The sequence below is a fragment of the Asterias rubens genome, chromosome 1, assembly GCF_902459465.1.
Source record: "Asterias rubens chromosome 1, eAstRub1.3, whole genome shotgun sequence".
NCBI classification, from domain to species: Eukaryota; Metazoa; Echinodermata; class Asteroidea; order Forcipulatida; family Asteriidae; genus Asterias; species Asterias rubens.
The window spans coordinates 3,560,777-3,579,922 of NC_047062.1; the positions used below are offsets into that span (position 1 = coordinate 3,560,777).

Below are 19,146 nucleotides of genomic sequence, written 5' to 3' on the forward strand. Positions count from 1 at the left end.
TTTGAACTATGCTTTCTCAAATGCACTGGACAGATTTGGTAATTGTCAAGTGTTCCAACATGGATTAAAATAATCTGTGAAAATTTTGACTAAAATGGTGGTTGAAGTTGCAAGAGAATAATGAAAGATTAAACACCCTGTTGCATAAATTTGTGCACGTTCGTGCTGCCTTATAAAAAGATTCATTCAGGCTCGAAATCTTTAAATGTTTGAGTGAGAATTTACCTTTTTCTCAAATATTATATGTTCCTTCAGAGGAAGCTGTTTCACACATTGTTTTATACAAAATAAGTTAATTTGCCAACAAATATTTTGAGTTATTACCAATAACGTCCAGTGCCTTCAATTTTATGATGTGCTGATTTTTCAATAGATAGAGCCCTCATGAAGGTGGGGAAAACATTACTAGACTCCTAAAGAGCACTAAATAAAAAAGGTATCATTTGTTGCATCTTCAGAGTGAAACTTGAAGCATTGGATTGGCTATCGAAACAAATTGAGTCTGCACATTTGAAAGAATTTTTTGCATCAGTAAAAAGGTCAAAATTCAATGCCGTTTTGAATGAATTTAATACAAATTCAGAATGACCTAAACAATTATCTGTATGCTAAAATGCACAGACCCTAGTAATGTGATGTCATCAATCGTTTGTTAACTTTGATTTTACTAAGTTAGGACTGTCTTTGTGATAACGACCCCCAGGTCTTGTAAACATTCTGAGATTTTGTGGATTTTCCACAAAATTTAAGCCCTGATAAGGATTTGGTACTGTGAGGTAATTCAGAGATTTGTTCACCACCGCTGACAAAAATAACAAAACAATGCTGTTAGATATTATTAGGTAAAGCAGCAGGATGAGTTCCTTGGGGACAGCAGGAAGTTAGAAATAGGCTTTTACAAAAGTCCTTCTCATGACTGACAAGTGACCATTGTACCAACGGACTGACCTAAAGTACATCAAGTTGATTGTACTACGGACTTATCTTTCCTCTCACTTTCAGGATGTGATTTGATAACAATTGTAGCCTCAACATTTGTTGCGTAAAGTGTCTGGTTTACCGACCTCCATCCTTGTTTGTTTCACGATAGGTGTCTTCTATTATAATGTATAACCGTTCAGGGCTATATCCATTCTTCTGTATTATGGGAAGTCCTTGTTCTTTTGTGCCCCCCCCCCCCCCCTTTCACCAAACTCTTCCTACTTAGGATTAATTTTAGGACTTATAGGACAAGTTAAGTTCTGCATTCATACGTTAGGATGCATTGAGCCCATCCTAAGTTAGGATGAGTTACTCGTCGAGATAGGATTAATCCTAGCCTTTCGTGAAATCGGCTGCAGGGCCCAATTTCATGGCTCTGCTTACCGTAAGCAAAGAATCAGCGCTTACGGAAGCAGGGCGTCTGTGAGCGTGTGCGTGTACGTGTGCCAAAGAAATCAAACGGGGAATAGTGCGTGCTGCGTACTTCATTGATGTACGTGTTTAGACGTTCATACGGCCTGCCCTACAAAATGGCCACTTTCATAGCAACAAAGGGGTTAGTCGATACGGATTATTGTACGATATTTTCTTTTTTCAACCCCCAAATGGTTTAAAATTACCATCAGTGTCCCTTGTACATAGGTTTATGTTAAAAATGAAGTTGATTATACTTAAAGATCAAGTGAATTGACCAAGTTGATCTGTGCCGCCTCCCACTGTACTTTTTATTTATTCATTTTTTTGTTTACTTGTTACTAGTGTCGTAAATCAGGCTTCATGAACTTTCCTGCCACAAGAAAAGCAATTATTGCCTACAATGGGGTTCTCGTCATCAGGACACAACAATCCCGCTGAGCTCCAGGGGTAACAAAGGGGCTTACAAAGGGGCTTACAAAGGCTCCCATTGTTCTGAACAGGGATTTGTAGATTTGAATTATAGCACGCAAAGATACCATTTTAAAGCGAATGTACTTTTATATCTTTCGTTATTACCCAGTTATTACAGTTATTACACTTTAGTATTTAACCTTTTTTTTCTGTAGCCCTTGGGTTTGACTTCTTAACAACAATTGAGTGCATTTAAAAAAAAAAAGAGGATTACATCCTCTGCAGAGGGTGGATAATCCCTTTAAGATATAACAATATTTAGAAATTTCTTTAGTAACTAGCTTTTTTCTTTTGACTGCTGACACTTGGGGCTATGTATCGTTTGTAGGTGCCTGTACTTTTGGTGGAAAGTTTCTAATCCTGAATTTCTCAAAGATTAACGATATTAAGTCGTTTGTGGTGGAAAGCCTCGCTGGCGGTTGTGCGTTAATCAAATTTGTTTCAAATTAGACGCTCTATTTTGTACAAAGCGATGGAGAGGCAGACCGTGGGATAACTCCAAATGTTATGTTTTTGTTCGGGAGAGGCCAGAGCAGATCTCAATGGTTTAAAGAAGTGAAGTTCAAGCCACATGTGATACATAATGTAGCTAGCACGTGTATTGAATACATGAACTGCCAAGACTATAGACTTTTGGACAAGTCGTCAATGGTCTGTCGCAGTGAGATAATCGATTTGTGGTTGTGGGGTCATGATTCAGGTTTCCGCGATCGAATACTGCTCTCGTGAGATCACTGCTCTCGCGAAGCTGCTGGCTGCCGACAACTACTCCCTTGTTAAATGGGACCAGAGTCGTGAGAGCAGTAGTCTCGCAGGGGCCAGCAGTCTCGCGAGAATACGCTAGTGTCGCAGGAATCACGGAGAGAGTCAGAAGCTATCACCTGGACAGACATTTAATGACTTGTCCACAAGTCTACCAAGAATGGGGAAGCATAAATGCCTAGGTTCAAAGGTATCTGAATCCTTTTGCCTATAAGAAAACTTGCTTCAGTCTTGAAAAAAAAGCACTACACACACACACAAGTTAATGTACAAACCTGGGGCCCAATTTCATAAAGCTGTTTAGCAGAAAATACTGCTTAGCAAATATCTTTACTGAGCAAAGAATGAGATTGGAACCAGTAAATGTATGAAATTGTTGGTAGTAATCTAATTCAGCTTAGCAACACTATTCTAATGAGTGAGCTTTCAGATTAAAACTCATAGACCGGGGATGTTTGCAGATGTACCTTTGACCTCGCATTCAGTTTCACATGGAAGTGTCGTGGCCGAGCGGTTAAGATTACCGAATTCAAACTCTGGTGTTTCTGATCAGCAGAGTGTGGGTTCGAATCCCAAGCCATGACACTTGTGACCTTAAGCAAGACATATAACCATTGCTTCGTCCTTTGGATGGGACATAAAGCCGTTGGTCCCCTGTGTTGTGTAACGCAAGTAAAAAAACCCAGTGCACTTATCGAAAAGAGAAGGGGTTTGCCCCGGTGTTCCTGGCTGTGGCTGCTGTATGCGCCGTAGCACCTTGTAAACCCTTATAAGGTGCTAACTAATTGGGTCTCAAAATTCATCTTTCTGAAAGTTTGTAATACTCAGCGCCTTGAGTACCTTGTTTGGTAGATACCTGCGCTATATAAGACTTTGATATTAAGACTTTGATATTAAGGAGATTCGCAGTCAATTTACACATGTTCACTCCTACCATGGAGCAACATAAACTAGATCCATGCTGGTAGGTACACATTACAGAGTGATTAAAACAACACTACATGATGTACACAGCATTATACATACATACGTACGCTACATGAAGACAATCTGAAGTGCAAGCTGACAAACTAAATCACATTGGACCAATCACAGCACTGATATGGAAAGCTTACGTCACCGCACAATTTTAAATTTATGCAATGAAATCATTGTATCAATTTGTATCATTAGGCCTGTAAAACCAGTGGCCTGTTTTTATTCTAGGGGACCAGTCTAGATTGACTTCTCCTGGGTAAATTATAGAGAGTGCACTCTCGTATTGATTGCTCATTGCTCATTGTATCCTCATTTAAGATAATGTACAATGTTCATTAAAATTGTCAAATTACACAATGCCTTGAGTGGTATCGATCACTAAATGTCTTTTCGGTTTTTTTTCCTCCTGACCTCTCAAGGTAATTTTAATAATGTTTGTTTTGTTTTTCATGTACTAAAACGATGCCATTAGGCCTATGAATTCTGTTTAATTAACTTTCCGATATTGTTATTCTCCTTCGGGGGCTAAGGGGATATGTTCTTGAATTTCAGAAGAAGAAAACATCCCAGTCAGTCAAATGATTGTTCCTTCATTGGTCATCAGCAGAGGCTTGAATGGTAATTGACCATTGTAATTAGAGGTGAACATGTTATAATTTGATCAGGTTCAGGGGTTGGCAATTGGTTGGACCTATTGCCCTCAAGAGGTCCATAAATACCTGCTTTAATGTTCTAATTACACTGAAAAGGAGGGTAGGGGTTCAGACTGTCTTTCACCTGTTTTTGAACAGGCGCCAATTATGTTATTTTTACAAATTAACAACTAGTGTACAGGCACTAACGGAATGTTAAGGTGGGCTTTATATTGTCAATATTAATTAAGTTATTTTTCCACAACGCCGCCCACCTGTTAACAAAAGTCTTACTTTCTTCTCCCGAGGCCCTGTGAGCCAGGTGCGTGTACATAAACCCAGCAGATATTTTTATAGTTCATACCAAAAGCACCGGGTGATCACACGCCAACTATAGGGGAGATCTTCCACATAAAAAGCGATACTGGTTTCCTCTGCGAGCCTTTCCTATTTAAAGGCACTTGGACACGTTTGGTAATTACTCAAAATATATGTTAGCATAAAAACATTTTTTTTTTCTTTAAATGTTTTCTTGCAACTTCCATGACTAATTGAGCCCAAAATATTCACAGGTTTGTTACTTTATGCATGTTGTGCTACCAAGTGAGAATACTGGTCTTTGACAATTACTAAACAAGTCTACTGCAAGCCATGGGCAGGTAGTGAAATTTACTACCTGATTAGCCGTGCCTCAAATAGTTGCAGCTTCGACACTAGTTGCAACTATTAATGTTCAATAGACCGATCCAGTAGGCTCCGCCCACGACGCACGTATGTGTGAGCAAGAACACGTGAGCCTCTCCAATGCCTTTCTGCACAACTGTCGCGCGCGCCAAGCATACGCGCATGCATGTCGGACCTTATTTGTCTGACATTCGTTGTGTTGTGTTTGGTCAATACGCAATGGGGCAGAGCTTAATGGATCGGTCTATTCCCAAGATGCACTGTGGCATATTGTTTGCCCCAGGCGCATTATAGTAAAATTCACCCAGAAAGAATTGTGTCACTGATGTCTGACTGTGTTTCGGAAGTAAAATATGTTGCTGTAAATAGTCGTTAAAACGACACAATTGGTTCACCTTGCAGGAAGTAGCCACTATTTTTGTAATAGTCGTGGCTGCACGATTAACCGAGTAGTTGGGAAAAAACGGTAGTCACAACTACTAGGTGCACTAGTCACCCAGGCTTAAGTGGCACTAGTCACCCAGGCTTAGTGGCACTAGTCACCCAGGCTTAGTGGCACTAGTCACCCAGGCTTAGTGGCACTAGTCACCCAGGCTTAGTGTCCTGCCATTGATATCTTTACCAAACTCTTCCTAACTTTTAGGACTTAGGAAAAGTTAAGTTCCGTAACCATAGACGCTAGGACGCAGTGAACCCATCCTAAGTTTGGACGAGTTACTTGTCCTAACTCCTAGTGTTTTGTGAAATCAGCTGCAGTGCCTTTAATATTTTGAATAATACCAGTGATGAGGTGACTAAGGACACGTGCGCGCATTGTTGGAAGGTAACAGTATCCGTGAGCAAAGCCATCGATCCCCCCCTCTGACACACAAGCCCCGGTCAATAAGATTCACAGCTCCTGTGTATAAGTTACAGTAGGAGCAGCCAAAAGTAAACACTGATCCACTGATCCTGCTGAAATCCAAGTCCCAAATTGAAATTTAATTGCCTGAGACTATTGATCCATGATCTGAGTCAGACTCGCTGGAATGGTTGTTTCTTGTCACTTCTTTTGCCATCTGACAATGAAGCGTTTTACGGCAGCAATAATTTTCAAAGGCGGCTGCGACATTTTAAAGGGACATTGCAACTGTTACATTTTTCTTTGCTCTTCTTTTTTTTCTGATAAAAATTTGTTGTTTGACTTTATGCGCATAACAGACCCAGTTACATTTATATCTAAGAGAAGAGGTTTGCCCGGATGTTTCTGGCAGTGGCTGCTGAATGCGCCACAGCACCTTGTTTTGTTCCCCCAAAAAGTGCTTCATAAATCTGTCTCATATTTCAAAAACTTCCCAAAAACCTGTCTGAAAATAGATAATGATAAGTGATTTGAGATGCTCGTACATAAATCACTATAAAAAAAACTAGTTATTACATGTAATATTATTAAATCATCATTTAAGATTTGTCACTTTTGTTTCAAAATGACCAAGAGTCCAAAATGAAAATAAATGAACATCTCACATTCTTTTTGTACAATTTATCTATCTCAATGAAATTAAGTGAAAAATTAAATTCTGTGGTCAACCTTTAACAAAGATGTGGAAATTAAGGTTCTGTTTGTTTGTAATAAACCAGTGTAATTGAAGATGAAAAGACCAGAGGGTAAATTCACACTCAATGATGAACCCACCGTGTAGATTTCATAAACACGTTCACGTCATGGTTTGGTCATAGATGAGTTAGGGTTACATCATGTTCTATTGAGTTACACAGAAGGGGCTGTGGTTTGGGTGGTCACAGATGGGCATTATTGAATTTGCAGTTTTTTTTCCAATATGCGTAAACTGCTTGTAAGAAATATGTGCTTACTGATTAGAGATTCTAGAGTTCTGGCCCAATTAGGCCCAATTTCATGGCTCTGCTTACTGTAAGCAAAGAATCATGGGAATCAGGGAATTTTGTGCTTACATCAAGCGTAATTCAAAGAGTTTTTGCTTGTGTGTGTGTGTACTCCACGTTATTAGGCATTTTTCACTTACACAGTGAGCGGAGAATGGTGATCATTATCACATAATTTGGTGGTAAAAAGAGCCATGAAAAGTAATTGGGCCCTGATCAGTGTTTTTAGCATCGAGTCAGTAAAAGTTTGTTAAATTGTTGTCTCTGGATCTCTCTCTTCATTGGCTTCCAATTTACCAACGCATCCACTTCCAAATTCTTCTGCTTGTGTGTAAAGTTGGTCTCCAAGACCTAATAGCCCTTCGTTCTTCTTCACTTTCATCAGCTACCCGACGCCTTCGCTCATTTCCAGCTTTCCCCGGGACCCCGCACCATGACACGCTATGGCGATCATGCTTTTTCAGTCCTAGCTCCAACACTTTGGAACAAGCTACCCACCCACATTCAAGCAGCTCCTTCATTGGACACTTTCAAATCTCAACTTAAAACCCATCTGTTTTGTCAATCTGGTTTTAGCTCTTAGAAACAGTGTATTTAGCACTCTATAAATGTTGTAATTATTGTTATTATTCTCACTGGATTTCCCCTGAGAATTCAAGCCCTGACGTACTTACTACTAGGTTATACACTATTGAATGAAGCTGTAATTAAGCTCAAGTGTCAAATCCAATAGCACGTCATCATTGTCAAAATTAATAACAAATTCAAAAACGTTGTAACTCTGTATACAGTAATTGAGTTTATAACCATAGCCATTCATTTTAGAATAATTACAACCACACTTAAACTATTGACATGAACCACCAGCACCCTTATAAAAATTGAATTAGCCTCCCCGTCACCCCCTCCCTCCCCCATGTGATGCCTTCCACTCGCATAGTGGTTCACCTCTACACCCCGTGCGTGAGCTTTCTGGCATATTTGGGCCAAACACTGCCAACCCTACTGCTGCTTTGCCTTCGCTATGAAAGCAAATAGATATTAAATGCAGTATATTTTTGTTTGTCTGTGAAAATTCTGTCAGATTGGGTTACGGAAAGTGTCTAAATCTCAAACTACCTAATTCCATGAAAACAAAAATCTGTAGAATTATAGATAGATAGATCAATAAACCTTATTTCCTCTCAATGCCTTGGCAAAGAACTGTATGCAGTTTTCTCAAACAAAACAATTTAACAAACTTTTCATGGCATGTTTTTGTTATATGTTTTTTGAAGTGGATGGAATTTTGTTAAAAAATTGTTGTTGTATTAGTCTTTAAAATGTAACAATGTCGTTGGTCCGTAGCAGACAACTCATATAAACACCCAGATAAAACTTATGATTGCTTTAAAACATCAACCCCCCCCCCTCCCTCTTGATGTCCCTCTAATGACTAGAAGCAAAAGGCGGCAGATAACTCTCCTCAAAGGCTAATAACCACGCTGTGTTTTGTCCCAGATTGCCAAAAAAGCGTTCCAACCCCTTGCCTCTGCCATCAATCACTCCACTGAACTCTGGGCTCGAAGTTGCACTCTCAGATACTGTTTGTTTTTGTAGATAGTTCGATTGGAGTTAGAGCTTGTGCAAATTGAATGACTGACACTAGTGACAGTGTACATGTATCTTTATGACTACATTTCTCGCTTGATGCGAATGTTTCTTGTTACCCTGTGAACTCTTTTCAAGGTTTCGTTGGGGCGTCTTTGATGTATAGCTCTGGTTTCAATCATAGTGTACTATGGCATTCTTGTGCAAAGATGCTCTTGACTTTAAAATAACTGTTATTATTATCTTGCTTTTGCATTCGCTTGGTTTTAAAACTATTTTCCTTTTACACGCAGGACATGTACTTGATTTGTATAACTATGCGAGATTGTCTTATGAAAAACAGTAATTTACATATGTATAGAAAAATGTGCTGAAAATGTGCTTTATTGAAAATGGCAAATGGAAACTGTGAAATAAAATCAACCATGATAAGTTTGTTCATGCGGTAGTAGTCGCTAGAGCAATGTTCGTGCGTGTGTAAAACAGTACCACGATCGTAAAGTGCATGACAAGTAGAATAGCGCCCGGGGATGACGCCACACAATGGTAGTGCACACGACAAGTAGAATAGCTCCTGGGGAGCTATTACTTGTCATGCGCAGTTACCACTTAAGTGAATACTCACGTGCGCGCTTGGTACATGTAACTATCAAAATTAACACCTGGGACGTGTGGAACAATGAGAACTCGACTCTCGGTCATGAATATTTATGAGGTATAGTAAAATATGATACTAGTTTTTAATATAAACTGTCACCCCCACATAGCGCCGCTTCCAGTCAAATGTGAATCTCGATCTTTGAAAAGGTTTGTTGTCTTATCGTGAAGCAAGGACCATCTGGACTCCAAAGTGATGAGGCTTGCTGAGAGTGTTCTTATCAAGCATCAAGCCTGTTCACTAAAAGGAAAATGGGTCTTTGCATTTGCCGCAATGTATCTGAGGAGTACATTTAGAGTTTGTATCTTGTAGATTAACTATACTTAAGGCACTTGGTTTTATCTGCGAGATGTGACCCAGATACATGTTCAGTTGAATCCAGTGAGTTTTATTTGTACATGTACAGCAAGTTTTCAAGTAACTTTGCAATTGACAAAATAATTTTGTTTTTTTTTACTCATGGGGAATGGTCACTTACAATGAGTTTGCAGAAAATGTTAAGTTAATTCATTTCAAAATAATTTCTTAGTGATTGTGGTAAGATCTAATATTGGGAACTAAATAACTGCTTACGAACATGTAAGACTTGTGAATGAATGTAAACATTGATAATTCTGGCCTCAAGTTTCGACCCTAGCTCAAGCTTTTACTGCAAAGCCTCAGTCGTAAAGTGTAGACGAAGAGTGCTTCCAATACTTGAAAGATAGAAGAAAAAAAGGTGAGCCTAAAACAAAACAAAAAACTACCTGTGGTATAAACGTAAACATTGTTAATTCCGGCCTCAAGTTTCGACTCTAACCAAGTTTTTCTGAAAAGGCTAGAATGGCAACACACACACGAACACACATCATCATCAACATCATGCTGTCAGTCGTTTAAAGTGCAACGATGAGTGCTTCCATTTCTTGGCAGCTGCTCTCCAGTCCGGCACTCTGGGTTGCCAGGGTTGACCATGACTTTGTGTCCAGTTCCCTCAGTGTCAGACTGCTTGTGATTGTATATCCTTGAAGCTGAGGCCCAGCCTAGTCTCCTTGACCCTTGAGAGGGTTTTGAGTAATGGATCTGCTTTGATGGTCTTTCAGAGAGTATTCTCAGTAGGTGTCCTCCCCTGAAGTTCTTTCTTATGGGGAGATCTTCCATTAAGGGCAAACCTGTTCACTCTAGGACCTGCTTAAATATATTAAGGTGATGTTTGTGGTAGCAATTTGTGTAAATTTCTTTTAGGTGGTGTTGGTTCTGAAAATAACTGGTGGTTGACAACTCACTGTTCCGATCAGTATGCTCTGATCGTCTTCAGAAGAATGCAACCACTGGTTCTTTTAAGAACCAACACTACTCAAAAGAGGTATTACACATGGTGCTTCTGCAAACATCTCCTAATTATACTCCCACCATGCAAAGTTTCAAATCTTACTTTATTAGTGCATCAAACGCAATCAGTATTGATTCAGCTCTAAATACCACTGTGTGATAATATCCACATTTGGTCATGCAGAATTAGTCTGTAGGAGAACTAGTTGAAGCTGTTATTTTTATGACAAAATCCATTTGCCATTCATGCCAGAGTGTGTGTGACCATCTCATAGGTATAATGACAACATAAACGTCAGATGAGCAACAGTCTTAACTTGGTTTAATCAACCAGTAACAGAGGTCAAGACGTATTCTCGGATTTTCCTTGTTGATTTGTTACAAATGTTTATGGCTAAAATGTACTATTCCCCCCCAAAATGACTTTGATGAATTTTTAAATTCAAAACTAAAGTATTTGAAGAAACATAACTGCACACATGTCAAACTCAATGTGGTCAAGACCAACTTGGTCACTGATGTTTGCAAATGGATGAGTCTATACTCTAGGGTCTAATCCTTCTCTCATAGGAAATGACCAGGGTCCAAACTGTTGACGTGAGATTTAATAGCTCAATTAGTAGTGTCAATGACTTTCCTATCGTCATTGAGAAAATTAAGAAAGCCAGCTAGATCATGAGACTTCCATCCATTCAGTCTCTTTTGAAGTATTTTTATAGATTGTTTTGTTTATCTTACAGTCAATCTAAAATTCTTTGAAAAAGCGCAGTTGCATGTTAACCAGGAGGTCACGAGTTTAAGTCTTGCACTAGTCAGTTTCATCCTTGTTCAACCCAAAATTATAAAAAAAAATACACAGTTAGTTTCCCTTGTGGTTGATTACCGCCGAATTCTACGCTTACGATCGCGATTCCCCGCTAACGTGCAAGTGCCGAATTTCTGCGCTGGCCTTGTAAGCCTAGAATGCCTAGTAACAGGGAGTACGCACGCGCAGAAACCAAAATTCGCCGCTAACCCATGAAATAGGCTTGCCGTAACCGAATTCCCTGCTTCCGTAAGTGCCGATTCTGTGCTTAAGGTAAGCAGAACCATGAAATTGGGCCCTGATCTTATTATCTGTGTAAGCCATTTCACTAAGTTAAAGATTCTTTTGAAATGAATGATATTTAAACAGTTATTCTAATTTTCATTTCTAATTTCTTTGGTTTATCTTTCCAGCATCTCTCCCCGAGGACGTCGGCAAACTCAAGAAGCTAGAAACCCTCTCCTTAAGTCACAACAGGCTGCTCTCCCTCCCTGCTTCTCTCTCCAGGTTATCTGCCTTAAAGACTCTCACCCTCTCCGGGAACAAGCTGCAGCGATTCCCTCTGCAGGTCTGCGAGCTCCGGCACCTGGACCTCTTGGATCTTTCCCGGAATTCAATCGACAACATTCCAGACGGAGTTGGGAAGCTTCAAACGATAGAGCTGAACATGAATCAGAATCAGGTAAGGCGTTTATTTAGATAGAGAACCATTTTCACATGAAGGACCATTTTCATTGAGAAAATAAGCAGGTTTCTTTAAATGAACAAACCCACTTGCATCGGCTCCAATGCTGTAATATCAAATAATGGAAAGCTCATGCACATTCTCAACCAATGAGACCTCAGTGACGATGTTGCTGTAATTTTTTTTTTAAGTCAAAATTCATGAGATTGGGCTTATTTAAGGATATAATATTGTCAAAATTGTTCTGAAGTTTAACCACTGGATGAGAGCCTGTTGTTATGGCATCATAACTATCAAGTAAAAAACCCACAAGGAAACTGACTGGGTAAATAGGGAGACTGCCAACATAGGGCTAGATAGCTCATGCAGTAGAGCACTGGCATGGTTCTGGAGGTCTTTGGTTCAAATCCCACTCTAGTCAATTTTGCTATGTGTTCTTATTACTTGGCCTAAAGTGCTTGATTTTTGAGCAGCATGATCAAAATCTGGACGAGGTGTGGATTTTAAAAATGGACTTGAGTGGCCCTCGTATATCCTGCTGGAGTGACGAGCCAAACTTAGGTAAAAGGAGACCTTCTTTTAACTTCTAAAAAAAGAAACAAAAACTGAATGATGACAATAAAACGAAATCTTGACTAGACTACTTGATTTGAATTTGAGTATCTGTAAATCACAAGCAATTCACCCTCTTTGTCTTGACCTCTTAGTACTCTGCTTCAGGGTAGAGGACATTTTTGTGGCGAGAAGGAATAAAAGACAATCCTAAATTTGGCGGTTTACTCGGAAATACTTTAATCCTCAATCATCGTTGCTGTCAGACGCCAAGGGGTGTGCAACAGTTTTTGATGAGAACCTCACTTTAAGAAATTGTGTCAAAATATTTATGTTCATAGTCACTGGTGTGCTGATTAACTGACATATGACAGCATATTTATACTTAAAGGTATCATACAGGATTGGTAAGGATAAAAAACATTGTTAAAGTTCGGTCTGAAAGCTTTATCGATTAAAGTAGTTTAGCCTTCGAGAAAGACTCTTCTAGGGCTGAAATGTCAGCCGTCTAATTCACAAAACTCTTCCTAACTTAAGACTAATCTTAGGACTTAGGACGAGTCCCAACCCTGCACTGTAGCATGCAGACCTTAAGATGAATCCTAAGTTAGGACGAGTTACTCGTCCTAACTTGAGATAAGACGATTCTTAACTCTCTTTGTGAAATCGAGGGCAGGCCATTAACTGTTGTTTGCCTGTATAATGACCTTTTGGTTGGTAAGCAGTATGCAATAGCTAATTCTGTTTTCTGGTTAAGAAGTTCATACAAGAACTATTTTTTGTATGTAGCAGCCAACATGAACCAGCTTTGACCTCTGACCATTTTCATAGCACTGCTTAACCGTAAGCATATTATTTCTGCTAACTACAACAGAACAACTTGCTTTTAAACAAGCATATTTCACAAATAATAGCAAGAACATTAGGCGTCCAGCTTGCACGTTCATAATGGATTTGCATTGTTGCATCATTCATTTTCTCACAGCAACTACCAAAAGGTTAACACGCCTTTTTCATGTGCTTACGGTTACGCCTCTATGAAATGGAAACTCGCGCAGTAAGCACAAAAATGACCTCTTATATCGTTGCGGTACCCGCTGCCAAAACATAGGACTCAAAATGCCTCTAGCTACCGGGCAATCTCGGTAGTCTAGTTGATAAGACACTGCTCTAGAATTGCAAGGGTCCTGGGTTCGAATCCCACCCGAGTAACATGCCTGTGATATTTTTTCACAGGACTCGGGGAAGTACTGAGTATACAGTGCTAACACACATCGGTGTATGGGTCAAAACCACAATTAATACAAAAACGGCCGTTAAGCAGCTCTATGAAACTGGGCCTTGGAGATGGCGTAATGACAATTGTGGCAACTTGTCAAGAGTTCATCAAAACCAGGGGAAAACCAAAGGATAGAGTGTGAAAAATCTGGCATAAAAGTTCCTTAAACCCTTAGTGTAAATAGCACGCTGTGTTTAAACATAGAGCTTGTATGGTTCAATGTTTTACCACTCCCATGTAGAATTACCTTATAATGTAGCCATCCAGCTGCACGTCTAGCCTTGACTACTATTAGGCCTGTTGTTTATCTTAATTATAACAAATTAATCAGAAAAAAAAGTTTGAGCCAAGATTTCTTTTTCCCGATTCAAATATCTTGTTATTTAACCCTTCTCCTCTCTGCTTAATTCAATAAACTGAGCACATTCCGCTGAATGTTGTTCACATTGAAACTTGATTCGCAAATAAGATTTGACTTGTGTCGGACACATCCTAGCGCTTTGCAACTTATGGAAAAGGGCGCTCTGTAAATGCCAGCTTATTATTACAGGCATGATATTCTTCCTTTACTTAAAGACTCCAGACACTATTGGTAATTGTCAAAGACTAGCCTTCACAGTTGGTGTATCTCAACATTATGCATAAACAGTGCTGTGCATAAAATAACAAACCTGTGAAAATTTGAGCTCAATCGGTTGTCGAAGTTGCGAGATAATAATGGGAAAAAAAAACACCCTTGTCCCTTGAAGTTGGGTGATTTTCAGATGCTTGATTTTGAGACCTCAAATTCTAAATCTGCGGTCTCAAAATCAAACTCAAGGAAAATAACTTCTTTCTCGAAAACTGCATTACTTCAGAGGGAGCCGTTTCTCACAAATTTGTATACATTCAACCTCTCCCCATTACTCGTCAGAAAGCTTTTATGCTAATAATTATTTTGAGTAATTACCAATAGTGTCCACTGCCTTTAAAGCCTACACCATGTGTACATGTAGTTCAGCTCTTGTACTCTAATCCTTGTTCCTACATTTCCCAATGAACAAATTTCATACCCGTTATTATAAGATGAATATCAACTTTGTTTTTTACTCTTACACCGATGTGTCTTAGCACTGTATACACAAACCTGCGAAAATTTGACTTCGTCTCGGTAAAATTATTAAGAACCAGGCCTCGTTGGGTTTAAACCACTAGTTGGAAACCTCTTCACCACACATTGATTCCCTTATTAAATTATAAGATGACTTTCATCAAAGATTACTGTATAAGTGTGCGGTTTTAAAGTGATCTAAAAGAAGTAACTCTATCCAAACTGTAATTGATGGAAGCCACTTGCCACAAGTAAAAATATTGATTGTCAAAATCACCATTGTATGAAATACATATACAAACAGTGGAGCCCACTGTCCTCATTTTATCCTGTCCTATTAAAACAACTCAGCACCTGCTTTGCCTCTGCTATAAATGACAGAATCTGACAGTACAAAAGCAACTAAGACACAGGACTACCAAGTAAATTAATACCATGGGTATCACTCTGGAAGAATAATTACCAGGGTCTCGTAACAAGGTGAAGGGAGCCAGAGGCCAAGATCGAGGGGGGGGGGGGGAACGAGTCCAAATGAATTGTTTTGGCAAAGACATTACTGTCAGACAACCCACAGGTATCTGGCACTGGGTGAGATGAGAAGGGAGTTTGTGTATAGAGCGAGAATTAGTCAGGAATTAGGCCAAATGATGTCAGGGCGTATTTTGTGATGGGAAACACACCACATTTGCTGATATTATTAACAGTAATGTGCTGCTACTAGTGAGGGTGTATTTCTGCAAACTGGTTGTTTAGATTTTGTAGCGTTGTATGCCCGCCTTATAACAATACGAGCCTGAGAAGCTGCAGGTGAAAGAATTGCCAGAAGTCTGATCATGAATCAGCTGGTTTCCTCATCCTTTTTCTTTTTCAAGTGCCAATTTTTGATTGTTTGTGCAAAAGCAAAAGAGCTAGTTGCAAATTCTGTTGGGGAGTCCAAGAGATCTTTAAAAAAATATATATTTTGGTATAAATAAGAAATAGAAAGGTGCAACATTACATTGATATTGATCTGGAAGATGAAGCCCCTCCCACTTAAAGACACTGGACACTATTGGTAACTGTCAAAGACCAGTCTTCTCACTTGGTGTATCTCAACTTGGAGTGATCACGTGATGTGGCACAACTGTTTCAGCCGTTGCTCTCGACCAATAGGAATGAAGAAACTGTCTTATAAGAACAGGTGCAAGCTCGCGTGTCACGCCCATGAATTAACACTTTTTACCGGTCATAAACAAAGGTTTATACATACCCACGTGACGCGCTCTCCACCAAACCAATCAAATACAATGTCAAATTGTAACAAATGTGGAGTCCATTTCCACCTAAACCTGTTTTGAAGACCTTAACAATCCAGTGAAGATGTTTTGTTTTTCGAGACATTCTTTTATGAGAGGATGCTTCTAAAAAGTATAAGACAGATTTTTATAATCACCTCAAGATACATGAAAAATGTGTTTCCGTTTAGCGAAAACCAAAAATAGAGGAAACGCTCTGAGCAAGCCTGAAGAGGGTCTTCATGGACAATGTCAAATGGGTCTGCTAAAAACAATGTACACTTGAATTAATGTTTTAAGCTGCTTGATTATAGCAGAAGTTCAATGGTGCAATGGCATGTGGTTGCCCCCCCCCCCCCCAAAAAAAAGGGGGAAATAAGAGAAGAAGAAAAAAAGAGGACAGTACAAAATTCATATAGGTTGATTGGCTTCTGACTGGCACCCTGACCAGAGATATTTTCAAAATATGGAGACTTTTAAGGGCTAGATAGCTCAGTTGGTAGAGTGCCATTAATCCAGAGGTTGCCGGTGCGAATCCCGCTCCAGCAAATACTTCTTCACAAAATTACTATTTTTAAATGTATGCAGTAAGTTTACCTTGTGGTTTATTGCTTTAAAGGCAGTGGACACTATTGGTAATTGTCAAAGACTAGCCTTCACAGTTGGTGTATCTAAACATATGCACAAAATAACTAACCTGTAAAAATTTGAGCTCAATCGGTCATCAAAGTTGCGAGATAATAATGAAAGAAGAAAACACCCTTGTCACACGAAGTTGTGTGCGTTTAGATGGTTGATTTCGAGACCTCAAGTTCTAAATCTGAGGTCTCGAAATCAAATTCGTGGAAAATTACTTCTTTCTCGAAAACTATGGCACTTCAGAGGGAGCCTATTCTCACAATGTGTTATACCATCAACCTCTCCCCATTACTCGTTACCAAGTAAGGTTTTATGCTAATAATTATTTTGAGTAATTACCAATAGTGTCCACTGCCTGTAAAAGAAAAGTATCAAGTTATCAACCACAAGGGAAACCTGACTGGGTAATTTTTAGGTACTCTGGGTTGAAAAAAACACATATTTACTTGAGTGTGATTGGAACCAATGACCTCTGGATTACGAGGTAGAGTTATACATCGTATCCACCTTAACATCATTCTTCTGTCATTTTTGGATCATTGGGGCATTATAAAAGTTATCTGCACAGATGAAGTGCTTATCTCCAAATAGGTACAGTACTGATGTAATCATATACGACATACTAACGAGAGAGTTGCTGTTTCTGCTTCTGTAGGAAGCCTCCCCTCCCACTCACTCCATCATACCTAGACAGAACGGAGTCCAAGCAGATGCCTCCACACCCTGTACTTCCCAACAAGTAAAGTGCAGTTTGGAAATTTCATTTGATGGCTTGTAATCGGCTTATCAGTTTAAGATGGTTTTTCTGTCAGACTTCGTCAAAGACTCTGCTAGAGCCCTTACAAAAAAGTCCTATAGGACGCCTATAAGATCTTATAGGATCCTATAGGACTCTATAGAATCCTATAGGATTCTTACAGGAATCCTAAAGAAATCCTATAGGAATCCTATAGAATCCTATAGGATTCTTACTGGAATCCTAAAGAAATCCTATAGGAATCCCTCAGAAATCCTATAGGAATCCTATAGGAATCCTATAGAAAAATCCTATAGAAAGTGACGAAAAACCTATAGGAATCCTATAGGAAAAGTCCTATAGGATCCTATAGGACTTTTCCTATAGGATTCCTATAGGACTTTTTGTAAGGGAGGGTCAAAATGACAGGCCATTAAACTATTTTTTGCATTTACACCGTAGGTCCAGGTATCGTTTGCAACAACTCATTTTATTTTATTTCCTCTACTTTTAGTAAGGGGGTAAGCATGTGCAAAATTTAGTTTAAAGAAAACTGAACATGAACAGAAACAAACTTTTGGCTTCAGCAGTGTACAATAACGTGAAACATTTGTGCTAGTTGTAGTTACAAACTACATTCTTTGCCCATGTGTCTTGTGAGATGTTTACTAAGGAAATAGTTGCAACCTATTGCTAAGTTAAGTCGTTGAAATGTTTACGTGAAGCATCCTAGTGAGGCTCTGTTTTGTTTTGAGGTATAAAGAATAGATTACGTTGCCATTGCAATACAGGTAACACTTCCCTAAACACAGGCATCGGCAAACTCTCTCCATATGCCTCTCATGTTGCCATTCCGGACAGGATGAGATTCCTCCAGAGGGACCCACCAACGACGACGTGACATCCCCGAGAAGTGTAGGCTGCAAAAGAGAAAAAAAATGACAGATTGTGAAAACAGGGTCAAGGCTCCGTGGAGGAAATCAAATTACATCTTGTACTTTAGCTCACCTGGAGGTTTGATGTAATTCCGCACGCTCATGGGTTAATTTACAGTCTTCTTTTTCTCTTTTATTTTTTGAGGTTTGTGTATTTTGGAGCTTTGAGGGTGTTGATGGATTAGAGAGTAGAATTGAAGTGGCAATCAATTTGTAGGTGTGGTGTGGCTATACAAAGATGGCAAGATTGTTCAAGATTCTCAAGAGGAGAGCTGCCTCACTCTCTGGGATACTTATCAAATTGAAGTTCTTCTTCTGTTCAACTTCCCTTTTCAACCCCCACTAACATTTGGTTAACTGTATGTACTTGAACCCCCCCCCACAAAAAACAACAACACCCCCAAATAACAACAAACAAAACAACAATAATAATTGAAAATAGATCAGTAAACAACTAAAATAGATAAATACAATTATATCTTTGCCCCCGCATACCCTCACTCCCAAAAAAGAGATTTAAAAAAAAAGGAGAATGTCTGTTTACGCCAGTGCTGGAAAGGGAATATTCAAATTGTGCAATACTGAAGGTCCTGACGTCCTGCTTTCTTCTGTAGATGATCAGAGAATACTAATCAGACTTTTGCATTGCTACACCACTGGCTCAGTTTATATGTAATTAAAGAGCCAATAAAGGATGGTCTCAATATTTCAACTATTACCTTTTTATGGCCGACTAGACATCGTAGATACCGGTTAATAACAATTTTACTCTAAAATTTTGCA

At 39.2% G+C, this 19,146-nt stretch overlaps 1 protein-coding gene across 1 annotated transcript in view; it reads left to right on the forward strand.

The window, feature by feature from the left end:
- LOC117297416 (leucine-rich repeat-containing protein 57-like) overlaps window positions 1–19,146 on the forward strand; it is a 49,150-nt gene that overhangs the window by 24,146 nt on the left and 5,858 nt on the right. Inside the window, exon 3 of the mRNA XM_033780450.1 lies at window positions 11,587–11,855. Within this exon, the coding sequence (XP_033636341.1) occupies window positions 11,587–11,855 (269 nt within the window). The remainder of the gene's footprint in view (window positions 1–11,586; window positions 11,856–19,146) is intronic.